The sequence below is a fragment of the Hemibagrus wyckioides genome, linkage group LG13 (assembly GCF_019097595.1).
Source record: "Hemibagrus wyckioides isolate EC202008001 linkage group LG13, SWU_Hwy_1.0, whole genome shotgun sequence".
NCBI classification, from domain to species: Eukaryota; Metazoa; Chordata; class Actinopteri; order Siluriformes; family Bagridae; genus Hemibagrus; species Hemibagrus wyckioides.
Window position 1 is genome coordinate 14,018,365 of NC_080722.1, and position 23,070 is coordinate 14,041,434.

Here is a 23,070-nt window from a genome sequence, read left to right on the forward strand (position 1 = left end):
CAGCGCTTTACTTGAACTATTTTGTGCAGCAATACAAAGGATGACCTAATGTAAAAAGAATCGTTTCAGGGAGTCAATTTTCTTCTTCTTTTTTAATTCCTGTAAGCATATTTACAGAAAGGAATCCAGTTTGGTATCTTTAAAAACAATTTACCATTTACATCACATCATATCTACAAGTTTGTATAATCACAGTCTGACTATGTCAATGGAACGGAGCACAGGTGACAAATTCAGCAAGAGATTAAACAGCATTTTCCCACTTCATCAGTTTTGATCACTATTCACATACACACATACTTCAAAAGATCATTCTTGTCATGTCATACGTAAAGAGAATTTAACAGGGAGATTTAATAAATTATGAAACAGATCCTTAAACAATTATTGACAGTGTTTATCTTGGAGTTCAGCCTCCAAAGCTATTCCACATTGCACAATATTTTCCTCTTTCTTTGTTTTCAAGGAATGTCTCTGGTGTTTTTAGGATGATGGAGTGTGGAGAGGAAAGGTGAAGATCCCAGCATTGGCCTCAAGTTCTATTGTGGTACATGGTTATTAATCTCTCTTTGCAGCTTAGGGGCAAAAGATTACAATTCATATGTCTGGGCTTAATACGTGGAAAAGGCTTGCAGGTGAAGGCATGGTCCCTGTACATATTGCCACATCCCAAATAATCCTTCATTATTTACCTTCTGTAAGGGTGAGAATAAAAACAAAAGGAGTCCATGAGCAGCAGCTAATGACACATTTCTTTCAAACTCTTAAATATGCAGAGCAGAGATCTCTAGGCCACCAACTCCCCAGGCAGTCCGAATACAGCTTGTAGAAAACATACAGTCTGGCTTCAATCCACCGAAGGAATTTGCCGTCACAAATTCATTCTTTTTAGCGCCTTAAATGGGACAGTTGCTGTGGGGATCACAGCTCAGGCCTGTTTTAGGGGAAAGACAACCCCCCCCCCCTTCTCTGCCATGGAGTGTAAAAAAAAAAAAACCCACAATTGCACTTATTTCCTCAATACACTAATATTAATCTGTCTTTTTCACTGATCCCTATAAACTGCTCTTTAATTAAGCCTCCCGACAGCTTAACACAAAGAAACACAAACAGCAAGTTGGAGGAGGAAAGTAAAAATATAACAACTGACAGTTTTTTCATACAACATATGGCAGACATGGAATTCCTCTCAGTAAGCAGGAGACATAAAACATAACATTGATTTAATAAGAACTTAATTTAGACCAGGAAAGAAGCTTATTAAAGACCAATAATTATATCCAATTACCCCAATCTAGTTAAGATTAATCTGATTTATACTGTACCGAGACCCCTAATATTGGAAAAGTGCATTCAGTGTAATATCTGGCCTTTTTCTAAGTGCTTTATTCAGCTTGTGGAGAGAAAATGGTATCCGGCTGAAAGAAAACCTTGTGGCAAAAAATGTCCCCTTTCTCGAGCTACCATGTGGGAGTATGCATTAGTGTCTGCACTTTACACACATTCACTAATTGGCACAAAAGCATAATGGGCCAGAAAAAGAAGCAGTGTCCTTTATGCAGCAAGATAATGATTCTGAGCAGGTCTGAAGATGTCCTCGGTTTCGAAAATGCACCATTAACCGCTGAAGCCTCTTTTCCTCAATTATTAGGGTCAAACTCTTTAGAGGAAAGTGGAGGTACCTTCATCGAATATATGTGTGTGTGCGTATGTGTGCTCAATCATTAATTAATTCATTATCCAGGTTTTCATACATTTACAAATCACTGGGTTGAAAGTGTGCAATTCTTTTATGAACTTTGGAGAGCAGGTACAGTAGATACATTCAATGGAGCAACTGACACCAGACAGTTGAGTGATGACGCTAGGACAGTCTGACACCAAGCAGGTGGAGAAATCTCAAGTCCTTCAAGAGGTCACTCAATCTGTGGTATGCCTTTCTTCTTTCCCAGTTTGTCACAGAATGGGAGCATGTCTCGATGTGCGTTTTCTTTTCCTGACAGCCTCTCCTGGGTTTAACAACAAACCCTGGTCCTTCAGAGCACCTGAATGCCTGTAAACTTCCACATTTGTCATGTCCTGTAGCGACTCTGCTGAGAGCGCTACTGTCATTTTCTCCTGACGCCGGGTTCAACTGGCCGCTGTTGCTGAATCAATCTCTCAATCTCTGAACCCAAGGTCTGGAGATTCTCCTGTAGAGGAAAACGTATTGCTGTGAGGCATTTGTTTGCTACATGCAGCTAATTTTTTATTTCAACACAGGCACGAAGAAAGAGAAATACATAGCTAGAGCTGAAAAAGAGGATGACTTTAAAGGAGTAATTTGAGTAATTTGCTGTACTTTAATGCTACATATTCAACTCAGCATGTTGAGGCCTTTTTATTGAAAAACCTGATTTTTGATATAGCTGAACAATTTCAGACCAAACCACAGTCGTAAAATATAACTGCACAGTCCCGATTGAGCTGTCGGGCAACTGATCAAATTTCTAGCATGTCTGCCTGTCTTGTAATGAACCAGTCTCTCAAAATAAGGATTTTCTATATTCTATGTCCAATATGTCACAGCAAGAGCTTGTTGTATAGGCAGGGCATGCACACAAATAGAAATTGAAGCCGATAAGACAACTACCTAATTTCCACAGTTTGACCCTATAATGTGTGAGTAGTGAGTGAGCAGTGAGCACTATGTACACTTCTGACAGATCCATCAAGGCTCAGAGGAAAGTTTTTGAACTTTTGATACCTGGGCATGTCATTTTGACTGATTATTTTCATACAGTGAGAGCAGATCATATGTAGCATGACTGGAGAATGTCTTTCTGATGATTCCCGTTACAAATGAACACACACTCCCAGTAAACAGTCACCTAAACCACCTTGAGCTTATTGCTGATACATTCCCATGTACAGCAACCATTAGTCTTTAGTCCCTAAAGGGTTGTGTCCATGACATGGAGCTTCATGCCTAATGTTTATGCTTACAGCAGATCCTGTGTGGGAATGCATTCACTATGCGTCATTAGCTAATCACTACTCAATGTGCTTTATTTATGATAGCTATCGCCTTCCCAGCTATATTTTGAGATTACATCAGCAAATACCAAGAGCGAGATCAGTTCTCCAAGTGAACCATGTATAGGCAAATTATCACCTACTGTGCCATAATAGCATACAACAGATTGTGAGAACCAAGTAGGCTAGAAAAAAGTAATTGTTTAGGTTCCGTGTAGAGTACATGCACTGATCAAGGTGGACCATGTTACCTTCAGCGTGATGTTCTTGAGCAGCGTGTCCTCCAGCACTGCCTGGAGCTTCCTGTTGATTTCCAGCGAGAGGTCCAAAGTGAGTCCACTGTCAGCAGGGTGTGATGTATACAAAGAGGCCATGATGCCCCCTCTCTTACTCAGGTGGGCTTTGTTGAAATCTGATGCCTCGGATGAGAGTGCTCCAGACTCCTCCCTCAGCACATAGCTCTGGATAATTCTGCCAGACACATAATGGCAGATAAGGTCACTTCTCTGATTTGGTTACAACAGAGCACTTACATAAACACACACAGACACTTGTTCACAGAAAGTGATGCATTATAAAAGCTCTGTAATGGCTGTTGTGCTAACTAACACCTCTGAGGGAAGTGGCTAAGCTCAAGACACTAATGAACCAGGACACAGCAGAAGTCACAGAGCATTAATCACCAGATCAATGTACCTCGTCTCGATCTGTTCAGGACATATAAAGCTACAATAAATTGAAAGTAATCCAAGAACTCCAAGAAGCTATCAGTCTTTAAAATTGGCAAGCCCAGCCAAACCCACTATCATGATTAAACCCATATAGCAAGAGTGCAGGAGTGGCTTTCTGAAAGCGTTGTGAAAGCAGGAAGCCTTGCTTTCCATTACAGAAATGCATAAGCCAATACATGATGAAAATAATAGCAAAAGAGAAAATGAAAATTTCTCCTGAGGCTGTTTGTTTTCGTTAGATAGACCGCCCAGGTGGGAACAAAAATAACAATTGCATCTTCAGGGTGCATTTTAATAAAAAAGACCAAATCTTCAGATTGAATTATACCCTAAAATACTCAAGGTTATAAAAGCGTAATTTATTTTTAAGTGCCTCAATTTAAAACTGAATAGGGAGCAGCGATGTGTTGATGGAAATCTGAAATCATTACTGTTACTTCCATTATTGTTGACTTTGTATAACGCAGAAAATGAAGATGAAAAGTACTATCTTCCCCATTTCTCCCCATTCTGAACCTTTTTTAACCACAGTGACGCATGGCCCATATAAAGGCCAATTCAATTTTAAAGCTTTATTCAGACCATGTCCCGAGCCAAGGACATTAGAGGGCATACATCTATAGGGTGAACTCCCCAAATGATGTGGCACTGACGGAATTTGTAATTAAAACAGATAATCAGATTCATCAGAGAAGATGGTGTTTTAAATGACCCAGCTATCTAAAACCAAAAAGGGAAGGCACTAACATTTCGTATTCCACAACACAAGCTAAAAACGGGGGAAAAAGCTACAGTGATGATAGGTGGTGCCAAAATACAACATTACATCAATAAATCAATAACTCAGTCAATCACTGCTACAAAAACAGACTGTCTTACCTTAAACTTATCTAGGGTCCATTTGGACCCAATTTCCATCATGGCAGTATTTAACAGAACAAAATGAACAGAAATTAAATTCTGCGTGAAACATAACATGGCTTGTATGCAAATGAGAAGAGAAGTTAATTTATGTTTAGTTATCGTCCACATCGTTATTATTTGATATATGGTAACGCTGCTTTCTGATGGCAGATCAGAACCAGTGGCAATATGTCCTGAAATTATTTCTCTCTCTGTTACTATATAAAGCCAGGGCAGGATGGCATTGGCCTGATTCTTTGCTGTAGCAGTAAGAGCAGCAGGGGGAAAGCAAGGACAGCAGCAGGCTTCTTAGAAGGACATATGCATTTTAGAAATTACTACTAAACAACAAGTATACAAAATAAGAACATTTAAATTTTAAACTTTAATAAAATACACCTTTACGTGCATGCCTTCATGTACACGCCAATGAGAGCGGCCATATACTAATCCTGCTGTGTAAAATATAAAAGCATCTATAAGGACAATGTGCTTTCACTTATATTTCATTCACAGCAATCTAGTCTGCTATATTTACAATTCAATTTAAATGACAGCAAGTGCAAAATGAAATATGCCACAGAACACGCATAAAAAACCAATATCTAACATCTGTTTATAACATTTCTTTAATTTCTTTAATCTCTTTGAATAAATGTGGCACCATTAGCTGAAAGCACTCACTGGGGAACTGAACTAAATCAACTGAAGCTTAATTCTGTAGTCAGTTCACCATACAGATGCACTGTAACCAAACACTTAAATACACTCGCATCTTCAAATGCTGAGACAGGGGCTGTGAAATACCTTCATATTTCTTTGCCTACGTTTGCAACCCGTTTCTGCGTGCTTGGCAGGTATATAAATAAGGTACGAGGCATAATTAGGAATCTCTGTGACGTTATTTCCTTGTACTGTATATAGCTATGCATATGACTCTAGATGTCTTCCTGTTAATTAATGGAATATAAGTAAGTGGAAAATGCACATACATAGTGGCAAAACAATGTGCATATAGAAATAAAAGAAAATTCCTACCACAAGATAAAAGGTTGTTCAGTGCCTTAGTCACAGTCACATGCACAGGGAATTGGGACAGAGGAAAGAAAGTGGCTAGAAAGTACAAAGCTGCTTTATCCTTATCAACATGTAAAACCAAAGCTGTAAATGATACTGACTTCTACAGAGGGATCTAGCGTTCACACTAGCAGTCACGTGCAAAGCATCGAATGCCTTTCATCATCATACAGTGTTTTAGCACTGAAGATCCAGACACAAGCTGGTTATTGGACATTTCATATCAAATGTCTGAACACAGTGATAAATGTTAAAGTGTTAGTAGCACCCCCATCAACATCTTATGCTGTAATAATTTAAATATGGATTTCATGAATGGTCTGATGTGAAGATAGGAGTCCTATTAACATTTATATTTTGTCAGAACAAAACCCCCAAAGAGGGTTGTTTCTAATCAGTTATTCTCTTTATTTAAATCGATCAATAATTCTCCTCTATAGTTAGTTTCTAATTTTATACACACAAAAAAAGATGATGTTTAATAGCTTTAACAGAGTGTCGCCATAGCTACATAACACAAACCGAACACGACAACATAACTACATATAAACATAACTTTAAAGACTATAAACTAATCTATAAAATAGATTTTCAGTTTGGCAAGAAAATAAAGTAAGAAACAAAACATGACATGCCGTTTTATTATAGGAAAATTAAATAAGTGCTTAGGTCCTCTTACACCACAGCGAATTGCCAATGATTACAAAATTTATTATTAAAGAATGACACATCATACTTTTTATCCATTTATAGTTACCGCTGGATGTCATGGACTGTCCACAAAAACAAAGTCATTCCTGTTAACACTTGTCACAGCAGCTAAAAATAGCCATCCGGCCTCTCCTTTTTCTCCCTCTTGATGTTAATAAGATGAAAAAGAATTGCAGCTTGTCATGATACTGAGAAACCGTAAAACATAAATTAAACAAAGAAACTCTGGTGTGTTCACTGAAAGCTGAATGTTCAGTTAATGAGATTTCTACATTGTGGCAATGAAAATTACATCTGCACCAATAAAAAAAAAAAGAGTGACAACTGCTCCTCCGAAGTGAAAACAATGCATTTACCAGCAAAGAGCTTCCATGATCCTCCAAGCATGACTTTTCACTGTGCAAAAGAGTGTGTGACGGTAATCTGCAGTGTGTGATACTTATAAACACGTCAGAAATACATCCTGTGTTAGCTGGTCTTTGATATAATTGTTGACTTTAAATACCGTAATGTGTTGCAATTTAGTACAAAATGTGAAAAAGCAGGTGATATTGGAGTAAAGACAAGACAGATGGAAGATTGAGGACATAAGGAGAGATAAGCCGGTATAATTTCTTCTCTACTGCTACGGTAGAACAGTGGAATAAAATCAATTTTGTTATAATTACAATAATGTTATGAAACAATGCTAAATATAAAGTGTAAATTGACCTACGTTCATAATAAGCTTAGTAAAAACACATTAGTCTTAGTTTATGGCCCATCAAGGACTCACAAAAAACCTAAAATGGCCCTGACGGAAATTGAGCACAAGATCCCTGATGGAAAGTGTATATATGTAAAGGAGAATGTACAAGTCAGTAGTAATTGAATTTATGCGGCACGCAGCTACCTTGAGGAATAAGAGCTGGCAAGGGATAAAATGGAAAATAAGTAAAGGAAGCAAACAGCTCCTGTGACATTTTGGGAGGCTGTTTCGAGACACCTATATCAGATTACACGCTCTCTCACTCACTTCGTCTTTTTCCTGATCTCCTCCACAAGCTGCTTGATGTGGTCCTCCAAGAATTCGATTTTCTCATTCTTGCGTGCATGGGCTTTCTGCAGCCGCACGATGCGTTCCACCAACACGGCCTTGTCCACCTCTGGAAAGCTGTCCACGACCACCACAGAGGAACCTGACTGGTTCTCAGGAGAACGATCGTCCATACTGCTGCCTCGAGCATTGAGAGAGCCTGAGAGACAGAAAAAGACAGAAAGAATTTCACCTAAAACACACTGGGAAAGAACGGAAACAAAGCCTCGCCCAAAGCACTCAAGTGACAGTCACACCATACGGGGAATAACAATCAGCCTCACACAGCAGATGGCAATCACTCACACCCAGAATATCAGACCAGGAAGCTTCAAGAGCTAGATGAAAGGCATACAGGCTGACAAGCAAAAAGAAAGAATGACAGAAGCACCTCATATGTGAGAAAGATAACTTCTAGACTAAAATCTATCAATCATTCTTACTTTGAGCATTATGACAGTGTTGTTAAGATTATTGGAAGTAGAAGGTGTACCTGAGGAGCTGGAGCGACTGCCCATGCTGCTGCCCTCCCGATCACATCCTCCATTTTCCACCTGTTCCAGCTTCTTACGTGCTATTACGGAAAAATAAACAACCCCAGAAAATAAGCACCTGAAAATCTCCTCATTCTCCACAGAAGAGAAAGACATTTTACTGCACAGAGCAAGAATACAGCCTACCATCACAAGACATGGCATCATTACCAAAAATTGAGTATGTTCAATTAATATACTTCAAGTGAAAGGTCGTCGCCTTGAGCTGGAGAAAAGTCAACAGGCACGAGAGAGCAGAAGCAGAAATAGAGCTGCTTAAAAATACCTTCACATTCCCCACATGTCCTCTATAGGAACAAATCCCCAGACTCTCCAATGTTCCTCTTTCTTTCTCTCGTTCTTAGCAAAGTGTGGTGTGAACATGCACTGTGGCCTAACCTAGCTTTTCCTGCAGTCACACTGAGGGATGAATACATTACCTCAATCTGTCTGATTTTGCAGCATAGCCCCTCCACAAGCCCTCTCAGAGCTCCAACATGGCTTTATAATTACCAACAGTGCCTCAGGAATGCAGGGACTTCAGAGAAATACCAATGCTCCATTAAATTAATGAACGGAGCACCATTAAAAAGGCTTTATATACAATGTGAAATGTTTAAACATTTTTGAGTTTGTTTTTTTTTGTTCACTAACCGATGCTCTGGTTTCGGGCCTTCGCTGATTACAGATACACTATATTACCAAAAGTATTCGCTCACCCATCCAAATAATCAGAATCAGGTGTTCCAATCACTTCCATGGCCACAGGTGTATAAAATCAAGCACCTAGGCATGCAGACTGTTTTTACAAACATTTGTGAAAGAATGGGTCGCTCTCAGGAGCTCAGTGAATTCCAGCGTGGAACTGTGATAGGATGCCACCTGTGCAACAAATCCAGTCGTGAAATTTCCTCGCTCCTAAATATTCCACAGTCAACTGTCAGCTGTATTATAAGAACGTGGAAGTGTTTGGGAACGACAGCAACTCAGCCACGAAGTGGTAGGCCACGTAAACTGACGGAGCGGGGTCAGCGGATGCTGAGGCGCATAGTGCAAAGAGGTCGCCAACTTTCTGCAGAGTCAATCGCTACAGACCTCCAAACTTCATGTGGCCTTCAGATTAGCTCAAGAACAGTGCGCAGAGAGCTTCATGGAATGGGTTTCCATGGCCGAGCAGCTGCATCCAAGCCATACATCACCAAGTGCAATGCAAAGCGTCGGATGCAGTGGTGTAAAGCACGCCGCCACTGGACTCTAGAGCAGTGGAGACGCGTTCTCTGGAGTGACGAATCGCGCTTCTCCATCTGGCAATCTGATGGACGAGTCTGGGTTTGGCGGTTGCCAGGAGAACGGTACTTGTCTGACTGCATTGTGCCAAGTGTAAAGTTTGGTGGAGGGGGGATTATGGTGTGGGGTTGTTTTTCAGGAGCTGGACTTGGCCCCTTAGTTCCAGTGAAAGGAACTCTGAATGTTTCAGCATACCAAGACATTTTGGACAATTCCATGCTCCCAACTTTGTGGGAACAGTTTGGAGCTGGCCCCTTCCTCTTCCAACATGACTGTGCACCAGTGCACAAAGCAAGGTCCATAAAGACATGGATGAGTCTGGTGTGGATGAACTTGACTGGCCTGCACAGAGTCCTGACCTCAACCCGATAGAACACCTTTGGGATGAATTAGAGCGGAGACTGAGAGCCAGGCCTTCTCGTCCAACATCAGTGTGTGACCTCACAAATGCGCTTCTGGAAGAATGGTCAAAAATTCCCATAAACACACTCCTAAACCTTGTGGACAGCCTTCCCAGAAGAGTTGAAGCTGTTATAGCTGCAAAGGGTGGACCGACGTCATATTGAACCCTATGGATTAGGAATGGGATGTCGCTTAAGTTCATATGCGAGTCAAGGCAGGTGAGTGAATACTTTTGGCAATATAGTGTAGTTTACTTCTAAGACTCGTTTAAAAGGTTTTCACCCTAACCCAAAAATGTACTTCCTACTTTGTGTAAATAAACATTTAAATAACAAATTTGTAATTACGGGCCTGGAGTTCTTGGTAATAATTTAAATAGGGACTATTAACACGAAAAGAGATATGAAATAGGCTTAAGACAATTTTATGGTAGGATTTACACAGTAACAAGGCACAAATAGAGAAGATTAAATTGGATTAAACTGGGCTGTGTCTTATGGGCTGTGGAATACGCCTTAAATTTAAGGCTCTCTCATTTTCATTAATATCATATGACATCATCTTACTGAATCTAATCTATAGTGGCTCTATTAACATATAATATTTACATATTAATTGTGACAACCTCCTCTGTGTCAAAATGCATTATTAAAAGCCTTTCCGGTCTTATGGTTGTTAGAGTGGCATAGCCTTGATGTAGTCACAAACAGTTACATGCAAGCATAAAACGCATATCCATCTATTACTGTATACCAGTTCATTTATTTTATTTAACCAAGTTCCTTACTCCAGTGTTGCTCATTATTTTGCATCTGGCTGTGGCTCAAAAATCCCATCCCTCACACTAGACTCCACTAAATCATACTCCACTGTTTCTCTACTCAGCAATGTAGTAAAAACTCTCTGCTTGTATAAACTACTACTGCTGTAAATACTTTGGCAGCACAAGTAGCAAAAGTGTGCTGCCTCTCCTAGCATGTTCATGACTTGCACAAAATGCACAAAAGATCAGAGCTGACAAAAAAAACTAAACAAAATAATTTTCTACTTTTTGATGAGAAGCACTGCCTCGCTATTTTTTCCCCCCCTTAAAATATCTTCCTAAGAAAAGGAATCATTTTCTTCTGCGCAAAGATATTTCCTTTAAATTTTCACCACCGGCTTGTGTGTTTTGAAATTGTTGACCCGTGAAAACATGGTATTTTTAGACTAGGTTATCATACCATGAAGATTTCAGACCATAACAGTCACAGAGCTGGTATTACTTTGCTTCTGTTACCTTGTGTGAGCTGCTTTGTTAGATCCTTGATGTTGGCTGCTTGCTTTCTTTTCTGTGTAACCAGCTCATCTCTCAGCTCCTCTACTCTCGTCTTCAGCTGTGCAGTCTCTGTTTGCAATGCAGATCGCTCTGTCTGTAGAGCCTGGACTTCATCGTGCATTCGCTGTTCCTCTCTCTTCAGCCTCGCTGTCTGAACACACATACACACACACATCAATCTAATTTATAAACCAGAGAGGCATACAATTCATAATCATTAAATCACTGTGTTCTTTTCTACCATGTGAGTGATGAGGCTTCTTTTGTGTTTAAATTAGTTCAATTTAAAAGCAACCCTTTTAATGCAGAACACACTCTCAATATTAAATTAGGTAGATGTGGGTGGAATAGATAATAACAGAAGTATTTATATGTCCATAGTAAGATTATGTGCTTTAATGTGATCACGCGTGAGCGCACCATATCTGCCAGGGCCCTCTCAGTCTCCTCCAGTCTGTTCTGCAGCTCCCTGGAGCTAGTGGTCATGCGGTCCAGCTGAGTCTGCAGGCCATTGCTCTCAGACTGCAGCTGAGCATTCTTACTCGTCATTTTCTCTGTGAAGGACAGCAGCTCAGCCTCTCGCACTCGGCCACCCTGAACATCTTTGTGTAGGTCTGTGATCTGTAAGTTCAGACTCTCTACCTCCTCCTTCAAAGACATTATCTCCTGCTCATCTCTGTCGAACAAAGTGCACACAAGCATAGAAAACCTTCAAGCAAACATATACACAGATTTAAGCAATTTACTGTAATTTCCATTTCTGAGCCAAAGCCCTAATTGCAGCCATAATTCCTAATAATTCCCAGACACTGAAATGATGACACTTTATCAACTGTCATTTTGCCCTAATGACTCAGTGGCAAGCCCCCATGGACTCACACACATAAATAATTCTGTTAACTCTAGCAAAAGCCCTATGATCATACTCCATTGGGCACAGAGCCTCTGTTGCATCTCTTCATTAGTAAAAATTCTCCCACCGCTGAGAATTGACACAAGGTCTGGCTACATTTTTGATGTACAGGAGCGTTCAACAGAATCATCATCATCAGTGATGCAAAGCCACACCCACCGGACTGTGTTAAGGTCATCATCTCATCACAGGAGACAATATTAATTTGAAAACGCTTTCCTAATGTGATCCCACTTATCACACGCTTTACACCAGATGGGAAAGGGGAATGCTCCATGGAACCAATACTACAGTAGCTATGGGCTTCTTTGAGTCATTAAGGACACTGTGAGTGGTATGATTAATTGGTCTGGGTTAGTGGTTTGGGGGTGCCTCCATTACCTCTGATGCTGTTCTTCTAATCTCTGGATGTCCCCCAGCTTCTCTCGCTGCTTCTGGATCTCAGACTTCTGTCTGTTAATGATCTCTCTGTATTTACACAGCTCATCTTCCCATCGAGGCCTTTCGTCCTCCAGACATTTTACCTGAACATAAGAGAGCGGAGAGGTACAATAAATATTTAAATATTCACAAATTATGTATACTAATATATATATATATATATATATATATATATATATATATATATATATATATATATATATATAATTATTATGTATACTATATATATATATATATATATATATATATATATATATATATATATATATTATATATTTACATCACCTTGGTTCTAAGAGTGGTAAGCTCATCCATGCCTTCTTTGAAGCTCCTCTTTAGATCCTCCAGCTCCTTAATCTTGGCTCGATGCATCTGTCAATCATAATGGAGAACACGATGCAAATGAGCCTTCTCCAGAGCTACAAGCACCATTAGCCAATTGCTTCGTTCCGCCCATTCTAATTAGCAAAGTGATGGCTGAGAGAACTTTCCAAGTAATGTTAACAAAGTTTATTAAAGCTAATAAAAATGCAAATATAAATCAAATAATGCTTCAGTGAAAAATCTTCAGGTACTCCAAGACAGTGCTTAAAACTCGATTTAATAACGCATCAGTACTAGACAAGAAAACAAACCAAAAAACCCAATGTGGCCAAACAACCTAAATATACAGCACTTTACAATTCCAGAATTTCACAAGATGTAAGTAAACATATATTACAGGACTATAAAAACAGAACCTTAATACTCTATAATGAGTCTCTTGTAGACCTGCTTCTGAAACCAGCATCAGCAAAAGGGTGACAGACCCTGAGACAGGTGTAAATAAAGCAATAAGAATTTACCTCCAACTGATCTGTCTGTTCCTGCTTGTGCTTCTCCAGCTCCCCCTTTGTCTCCCGCAGCTTTGCATCTAATTCATTAGACTTAATTTCCTCTGACTCCTAGTGAAAGAGAGTAATTTAATGGTGCATTATGAACCTGAACAAAAATAATTTCCCCTAACAAGTGATAAGGAGCTCATGTCACTCCTAGATCCATTTTGCTCTTCCCTTTATAGACTACTGATACACATTTGTGCAAATGGGTACACACAACTATACAGTATATTTTTGCACTATACTTTCACCACATCAGATATATATGGTGTTAGAATTACAATTTTTTTTAAAACCTAAAAATAATAAAGCAAGCGTTTGCAGAGAAGAAGGGCCAGCAAACTACACAACAGTCAATACTGTCCTCTAGTGGATATTTGAAACTCTCAGTAGAGCCACCTAGTTAGCATATTTAACACACGTTTTCCAATAAGCATTCTGTTTGGACTTGCCTGATATGTACGAATCATGTCTTGGCAATTCTTGCGGATCTGTTCGGTCTCCTCTTTTGCCTGGGTCAGCTTGGCAGTCGTTTCTTTTAACTTGTCTTTTGTTTCCTGTTCAGAACACCACAAGATTAAAATAATGACAGCTGAAAATAATACAATACAATAAATCGACTGATAATAGACTAGGTCTGGGACATGCTGTGAGTCTGTATCAAATTATACATGAAAATGAAAAGTGAGGGGGTTTTTTTTTAGTTGGAATTTTCCTTTATAGAATTTCATCACTGTTAGCCAGTTTAAACAAGTTACCTTATGAGCATCTGTCTCACTCTTTAATTTGTTCTGGGCCCATTTCACTTTGATGATATGAGAGTTGATCTCATCTTTGAGCTTTTCCAGTTCACGAGACAGCCTACTTATCTCATTCTCCTACATAAACGAGAGTAAAAACACACTTAATAAATGGCAGAATTAAAAAAAGATCAGCCAGCCTTTATCATCAGCCGGCTTTCATTTTATATTGCGAATAGGATAGTGTGTTTTTACTTTGGCATCATGTAGCTGCTGAAGTCGTGCTTTCTCCTGAGCAAACTGGTTCCCCCTCTTGGCCTGCTTGTCCACCTCTGATGTTGCCTCTCTGAGCTTTCTCTCCAATTGCTCCTTTTCCCTACGGAGGTCCAGTGCCTCTTTTTCCCCTCGAACATACTTCATAACCATGGCTTCCTTCTCCTGGCGTGCCTCCTCACACTTCTTACCAGCCTGTATAATCATCAAATAATACAGTGAAACATCAGCCATGTATAACTGTATTGTTTAGTATTTTTATTTACAAATACATTTTGCAGAACTGTGAGAATGTCCTGTCATAATGTGGTGCTTTCAGTATTCAAGTTGCAGGTTTTGCATATTTAAGATTCCAGTTTGCAGAAAAGAGAAGGGGAAATGACACTGTTATGAGAATTTGGTATGAATAGAGGACCAGTCTGACTGAATCCTTCTATAATAAGTAACACATTCCACCTATCTAGCTAATTTTACTTAACATTAGAGCTTGTTACTGAAGACAGGGTTAAACATGAGCCAATACTGAGACCATGAGTGAAAGATAAAGACAGACAACAGTGCCACATTCTGTTGGGAAATGAGAAACGAAGGATGAGGGAAATAAAGATCGAGAACCACGGTCTAGTCATTGTTTGGAAGTAATTGATCCACTGTGGAAGAAAAAGAGCTTTGTGTTGGGAAAGGGGGAAGGGTGTCATCTTGGATGATTGTTTCTATGGTACCAGTGGCAGTGGTCATAGTGATGACCTCTAACCTGCTCAAGGCGGTAGGACATGTCCCTCTGCATCTGTTGAACGGTGTTTTTAGCCGCCTGGTCCTGGTGAACCAGTTTGTCCTTGGATTCTTTTAGCTCCTTCAATAGTTGCTCCACCCTGCTCTCAAACTGGTAGGACAAAAAGAGACAGTGATACAGTTATAGTTTTAAAAAAATCTGCTTAAGAATGACTAGGGCAGGGCCAATCATGAACACTCCCCGTATGACGACACGAAAGCGGGCTTGACGGGGCAGGGTTAAAGATAGAGGCAATTAAACATCCAGGAACAGCACTATGACTCAACATGAAAGATCATGATGATATACACAGTGGGAGTTGTGCAATAAGCACTACAAAATCCACAAAAGGCACAATATATCTTCCAGCTAGTCAGTAATTTATTTTTTAATAACCTGGTAAGGGTGGCTAAGTTTATTACCTACAGCCTTTCTGAATCTATGACCAAACGGGTTGGCTTTGATTTAAAACTAACTTTTCCTTTTGGATTAAAAAGGCAGAACACTTGGGATTAAAAAGACAGAACACAAAAAAGCAGAACACGAAACAGCTGCCAGGTTATTATTGTCCTTCCAGACAAGAAAAATTGAATCGGTGGACAGATAATACTTTTATTAGCTATCCCACAGGACATGTAAAAGCTTCATTGTGCTGCCCAGTGCTCATGTTTTGGAAGCCTGCAAAATGACCAGACTAAAAAGAAGCATGTGGGGTTGTTTACCGGTTAAGCCTATTAGTAATAATAAAAATAATAATATCAACAACAATAATAATAAATAATTTAATTAATGCTTCAGCACGTTAAATTTATCTGATGTATTGCTTTTGAGCCTTTGACAAAATGGCGGCAACAGTTCAGCTATGACAGTTCGGCACATTGCACCTAAAAGATAGTAATCACATGGTATCTTTACTTTCTTCATTTTTTTGCTGATGTTTCATCACACAGTGACGGTGCCAATCTTTATTCTGCCTGGTTTCGTCAGTGTTTCCACGTACTTGCGTTTTCCTGATTCTGAAAAGATTGTCTATCATCTGTACACACCTACTGAGAACTCATCCTCTTTGGTCCAGTTTCAGCATGTTCAGTGTAAACATAGTTACACACCAAATGTTTTGTAAAAGTCAATAAGGGATTTTCCACTTTTTTAAGTTTGTTAAGACTACTTCTTGGCCCAATAACCTATGAATAAAAAAAAATCTTAGCTTGTCTTAGGAATCCAGACTTCTTATTCATGCAGCCCTGAACTGTGTGTCTACTAAAGAATGACTCTCACTACTAAAAGCAAGAGTAAGAGCTTTATAATTGGTTTTTGTTCATGGTGTTGATTGTTTGCTGAGATAGAGCTATGATCACATCTCTGCCCCTTGCTCTCTCTCCACAGAAGAGGCAGAAGAGGCAGTAAATGAGTCTGGTGAGATGAGAGCGCACAGACACCCCTTCTAATTCAGCTGTGATGAGAAGCTGTGAAAGCGTAGTACACACAGCAGTTTCCTGTCATTACCATGATACTGGATTATTGCTCTTTAGACACAGCCAACCTCCTGGGCTGCTGTTTGATTTGTGTTATTACCCTCTGTTACAAAGGCCCACAACTGAACTTGATTGCGATCTCGCCCGAACCCATTGCTTGCCTCAAAGAGGTGTACCTACTCAGCACCAGATGCAGGCTCTTCAGTAAATAAGCACATTAATCAGTAAATAGAGCCTGAACTGGCTATTCAGGTCTGTCATCTGAACTGACATGAGCAGGCTTATTTAGCAAAACACAGTGCTGGTCACATTTATCAGTTGCTATTATTAGCCTTGTTATTGACCATGTCTCAAACAACAGTGGTCATTCTGGAAAAATAAATAGGGCCAGTGGCAGGCTGTAAATAGAACGGAAATGTATACTGATTATCATCACCAGCACGCCACTTTCTGTCACGGCATACTGCTTAACTACAGCTTATGCTGAGTGATACCAATTTACCTTCTTTATAGTGCAAAGATGTTGTTTCTCAGTTTCCATCCTCCTCTTAAGCTCATCTCTCATGCTGTCTTTCTCAGAGCAGATGCCCAGAATCAACTCCTGGTGTTTCTTATTCTCATCCAGCAACCTGTCACAAAATTACAGTCACTGTTATTGTAACAGCTTTACACATATCTCTCAGTGATTTAACTGGCTGCTACTGATTTGGTCTACACCATTTGGAAGGCTTTCAATTTTAACAAGTGTCTAAAAATGATTACTGAAGAGGCCTCCTTAACAAGATCCTAACAACAGCTCAGTGCTGGACTGGCTTCAGTTTCTAGGCAAAGCAGGTGTTCATATGAAAATGAGGAAAATAAAACCACATGGGAATGTAGTCAGGTGCAATGCAATACACAACAGGAGATAAGACTTATTAATTCTATAAGGACATCACCATACCCGCAGGTTTTAGCAAATTCTCGTCAAATAATTTGCCATAATAAAATGACAAGATTTTAAAATAAATATAATTTCAATAGAATTCCAGATTTGGAGTCAATTCCACACTTCCACGCTAATTTAGGATCCAAGTATAAATATTGGCTTTTATTTTTTTTTTAAATATATGATAGAACTAAACAACAAGTAATCAACATATGTAGCTGAGAATATTCTCATGCCAGATAGACTGTCTGATGGAGGTCAATAATGCTACACTATATTGCCAAAGGTTTTGGGACATTTTGGACAATTTCATGCTCCCAACTTTGTGGGAACAGTTTGGGGATGACCCATTCCTGTTCCAACATGACTGCACACCAGTGCACAAAGCAAGGTCCATATAGACATGGATGAGTGAGTTTGGTTTGGAGGAACTTGACTGGCCTGCACAGAGTCCTGACCTCAACCTGACAGAACATCTTTGGGATGAATTAGAGCGGAGACTGCGAGCCAGACCTTCAGTGCCTAACCTCACAAATGCATTTCTAGAGGAATGGTCAAAAATTCACTCTTCATAAACACACTCCTAAACCTTGTTGAAAGCCTTCCCAGAAGAGTTGAAGCTGTTATAGCGGCAAAGGGTGGGCCAACTCCATATTACATTCATGTGCATGTAAAGGCAGACGTCACAGTTTTGGAATGGCTCACAGTCTCCACTCTAATTCATCCCAAAGGTGTTTTATCAGGTTGAGGTCAGGACTCTCTGCAGGCCAGTCAAGTTCCTCCACACCAAACTCGCTCATCCATGTCTTGCTTTGTGCACTGGTGTGCAGTCATGTTGGAACAGGAAGGGGTCATCCCCAAACTGTTCCCACAAAGTTAGGAGCATGAAATTGTCCAAAATGTCTTGGTATGCTGAAGCATTAAGAGTTCCTTTCACTGGAACTAAGGGGCCAAGACCAACTCCTGAATTCAATGATTTGGAGGGGGGTCCCAGAACTTTTGGCAATATAGTGTATATTATAATTAGTGACCTCTTATTTCATTAAATACAGTTAAATGTTCTGAAGCTGTGTTAGATGTTTGAAGATTTGGGAAAATAAATTGCATTATTAGGCTCCACAAAACATAAAAACCAAAGTCTGTATGTGAACACAATATAAAGTCTTGATAGGATCAATTCACCAAAAGACAATATCACAATTAGACATAAGATAAATAATACAATCGAAATATATTATAAGCAGCCTTTCTGATATTCTCATACAAGCAAAATATAGCACTGATGAAGTAATAGCACATCACGAAAGCCTTGTCAGGTAAGTATGAGATAGGGAAAAGGAATGAAGAGGAGTTTTACTGTGCAAATCAGGAATAACAGGAACGCTAATCTAATCTAACCTGTGGTGGAGAAACAGCTGCTGTGTTGATTGGCAACACTTTCGTCAGCTAATGCAAAATTAGTTTTTGTTGGCAAGGACAGATGATGATCCCAGCACACCTGAGCAGACTGATATTACACTGTTTATCATCAGATCAAAGATCATACAAAAACACACACACACAACAAAACTTGTGTTACACAAAACTTTGTGTAAACTATCTACAGCACGGTTTTACAAAACAAATCAGTGACTTTTCCCTATCTGTGACTTTTCTTCCTTATTTGTCTAGAACAAAACTGGAAAAGCTAGAAGATTGCATGACTTACAGCAGAGGTATTGGACGAATGAATCTTAAGGCCCTGTCTGACATTTGTCCTTCAAAACCAAATCCAAAATCGTTGCCTTTTTAATAATTAAAATTTAGTGAAATTCCATTTTCTGTTTCAGACTTTTCAGGACTCTGAGAACTCTTTGCTATACAAACCTAGAAATATTTAAAACCCTGGTGAGGCATTTTGAATATTCACAAGATCTTACCTTATTATTAACACTCACAGTGAAACTGCTTCACTGCAACCTCCCTCTGCAGCACCATGCTAACCAACAAGCCAGTGATAAACAGGAGATTATGTAAAAGACAACTATTTTAAATATTCAGTACCTTTTGATGGCCTTTTCCTGTTGCGAGTATTTGTACTGGACACACTTCTCGAACACAACCATGGAGCCTGGATCCTTGAGCAGACCATTCGGAGGGCTCGCTCTGCTGCTGCCTTGCTCACGTACCTGGAAGTTCAGCAGCTCTGACTCCAGCTCATCCAGAAGAGACTCCTGAGACACAGAGCGCTGGATCTCAGACATTAGCTTCCTGCTACAGTCTGTATCGTACAGATTAGCACTGGAGACTGAGTTTATGTGATTAGTCTCATGTTGTGGCGAAACTGCTGAATCAGTGTTTGTCACTTTGCCAGTTTGACTGCTTAGACTTTGAGGTTTGGCAGCATCCCCTGATGGACTTACTTCATGTGAAGGCGTATTGTTCGACTCACAAGATTCTTTTGGATCGTCTGGAACACAAGAAGAGGTCATTTTTTGGTCCTCAGGATGACTGGCAGGAAGCAAATCCTCTTCTAACCCATCCAGAACAGCAGGTACTGTCTCTACAGGTCCATTAGGAATAGCTGGAGGACTCCTGCTATCATCTATGGAGGAGGTTCCACTGTCACAGCTGCTGTTGCCATCCCCTTGTCCGTCCTCTGCAGTCGCTCCTTCTTGGTCTGGTGTGGGAAGGTCCAGCATCAGCTCCACCCTTTCAGCACCATCAGACTGAATGCTGTCCAACACACTGTCCTGTTCAGCTTCCTGTTCAACATCCTCCTCCACACCTTTCAGTTCCTCTTCAGGACCATCTCTGATGACTGGTGATGACCCTGTGTATTCTGTGCTGACGTCTGTGCCGTGATGAGGTTCGGGAGTGGGGTGCTGCTCTCCCTGACAGTCACACTGCTCCATGCTCTCCTAAAACGCCACACCTGAAAGAGACAATTAATTATTACCATGCATGGATCAGCACTGCTTTTCTGCTACTTTGTTAAAGATAAACAGCACTACATTACGAAAATTCTTTAGTTTGTCAAAAAAAGTGTTACAAAAGGTCTTGCTAATGCAGAACTATGTTCATTATCATACTTCCTGCAAAGGCCACTGGGAGAAAGTAAAAGTCACTTCCTCCTCCTTCTGACCTAGCTTAGGCTCTGGCACTGTCCTCTACACACCAAATGAATGGAAACCTCTTTCCCTGTTGCACACACAGCCTACAGCTTGAGTAAATTTAAGCTGGTATTCATCTCCCTAGATTTCATTTAGTGACATACTGACATTGCAATTGTTCTCTTATGAACTCAACTGATACTGCTACACATGCCAATCCCTTTAAAGGCCAATCATGTGCTACAAGTGTATAACCAGACCTTTCTCTGAATACAGCACTCCCAGAGAGTATGAGCGAGGGCAAAATTCAAGAGATGAACTTTGGACAGAGTGCTTTAAATCAAGATATGACATTCTGTAAAGTGGCTTTAAGTCATGTGACTTTCTGAAAATGTAATAGTGTGGATGTGTACACAGCTAGGCAAAAAGAAAATAAATTTCAATAATAAAAACTCTCATTTGATGTAACGAGATAAATTCCCATAATGGGTTTGAGGTAGAGTTTGCACCCCAAAATAAAAAGAAATGGTGTTTTCTCTAGTTTTCACAAGAGTTTTATTCTAATCTGGCTAGCATCTTGACAAAAAAGTCAACTGTAAGTAGAGAATTTTCTTTCTCTGGCTGTTTAATGGCAGAGGACAAAAACATACTGATGACTACTAGACTATTGAGATCACTTGTTTGCTGGGCAACTATGAATTTTATATTATATATATATATATATATATATATATGTAAGATATATATTATATATAAACACATAATGACACACTCTTCTTGCTCCAGGAGCCCAGGGTCCTAAACCTAAGAGCCATCAGTTTTCTGAAACCACACACAAGGTTGCAGAGTAGCCTGTAGCCTAAGGCACAAGAGGTAAGGGGACACCCTGGACAATGTCCCAGCCCACCACAGGACACAATTTTTCACACAAACACCAATTCACACACTACAGACGATTTATAGCTGTCGATCAGCCTACCACGGATTAATTGTTTTTACTGGGGGATGAAACTAGAGTATCCTGAGAAAACTCCTGAAGTACAGGGAAATCACACAAACTTCAAACACACACACACACACACACACAGTGGAGACAGGAATAGAAAATACTAAAGTAGATGGTGACACAATGTGGAAGACAGGTTTTAGGATCATCACTCAGAGTGAACTTGGGATTCAGGAACTGTGATCATGTTATATAACGTGCTGTAAAATGGAAAAGTTTCACTCAGTGAAAGCAAAAGAAACCAAAAGCCAGCGAACTGGAAAAGATTATAGAAACTCTCAAATATCTTTGTTTGCACTAACTAGCTGTATCCACAGTGGGCTGAGAAAGTGGATCTGATGCCAAGAAGATCTAAAAAAAGATCTAGGAACAAAGGAATGTGTGGTTGTGAAATCGATACCAGGGATGTAGCTACAGCAAAGCTACCTGTCAACTGCATCCATAACCAGCGACATGTCGTGAACAAACAGCTGGACATTTCTGAAGACGGTGGCCAAAGCCTGCTATAGCTCCTGCTATTCTCTATCCTCGATCAAAAACACGAGAGATCAGAACCTAATTTAGATTGCTCTATTAGAATATTTATCCACCTAAACGAGCCATCATGAAGCGGGAGTTAACGTTAGCCACAGACTCTGCTAGAAAACACCTGATTAGCCTGCTAGCTAACGCAGCTGCCGGAACTGCGGTGCAGCTAAAGCAATGCTTCACCCGAGAATGGTCTTAAATGTGACATTTGACCTACCCTTTATGTAAGGTCCATTCAGTAGGACTGTTAAAAAAGTAGTCAGAACACGGCGTGTTGTCCACCTTCCTTCTGTTAGCTCCTGTTGCGGTGACACATCAACAAATATGGCCACTGCACTTAACCGACGGCAGAGCTCAACACCAGGGGCTGCACATGCGCAGTAAACGCAGGACTGTTTTGTTTTTTAATCGTCGATGAAATAAAAAGTGAAATGAAAGCACGAGCATTGTATCCAGGGGGATTTTTATTATTTTTATTTTATTTTATTATTTATTAACTTGCATTGGTTAGACTGTGATATTTTGTAAAACTCTATTTTATTACTGTTTTATATTAGGTACTTAAGTATAAAAAGTATATAATAACAAGTGGACAAAGACTCCTGGGGTAGTATTTCCAAACACCATCAGAGTAGGATTTGTGTGAATATATTTAATATGTAATAATATATATTAAATCATACATTATAATACTCCAAAAGAGAGGTATCTCTCAACTGGTGAAAGGAGAATTGTTAGAAAAACACATATTTTCTCTGCCATGTACATGTACAAACATTCCCAATTCACAGATAGTCTAGATAATTCACAGCCACGTGCGAAATAGGGATATTTGAGCACATTTTATTTTATTATAGTCAGCATGTTTTTTTTTTTAGCTGAACAGCTCCCTCTAATGGAGAAAATAAGAAATTTAATCACCTAGAGGACATTTTAACAACTAATATCCAGCTGTCAGATCACTTAGTCTCT

The 23,070-nt window shown here is 39.7% G+C and overlaps 1 protein-coding gene across 1 annotated transcript; it reads right to left on the minus strand.

Annotated features, from left to right (window-relative positions):
• Nucleotides 1–77: 77 nt before the first annotated feature.
• ccdc186 (coiled-coil domain-containing protein 186) lies at nucleotides 78–22,472 on the minus strand. The gene is made up of 16 exons (XM_058406586.1): nucleotides 22,316–22,472; nucleotides 19,516–20,386; nucleotides 17,047–17,173; nucleotides 15,052–15,180; nucleotides 14,280–14,492; nucleotides 14,043–14,162; nucleotides 13,737–13,841; nucleotides 13,252–13,350; nucleotides 12,692–12,778; nucleotides 12,347–12,489; nucleotides 11,473–11,728; nucleotides 11,014–11,203; nucleotides 8,006–8,086; nucleotides 7,453–7,672; nucleotides 3,267–3,486; nucleotides 78–2,192 (listed from the first exon to the last, which is right to left on the minus strand). Exons 2-16 carry the CDS (start codon nucleotides 20,364–20,366, stop codon nucleotides 2,109–2,111), a joined length of 2,925 nt encoding a protein of 974 aa, XP_058262569.1. The 5' UTR covers nucleotides 20,367–20,386; nucleotides 22,316–22,472; the 3' UTR covers nucleotides 78–2,108.
• Nucleotides 22,473–23,070: the final 598 nt, after the last annotated feature.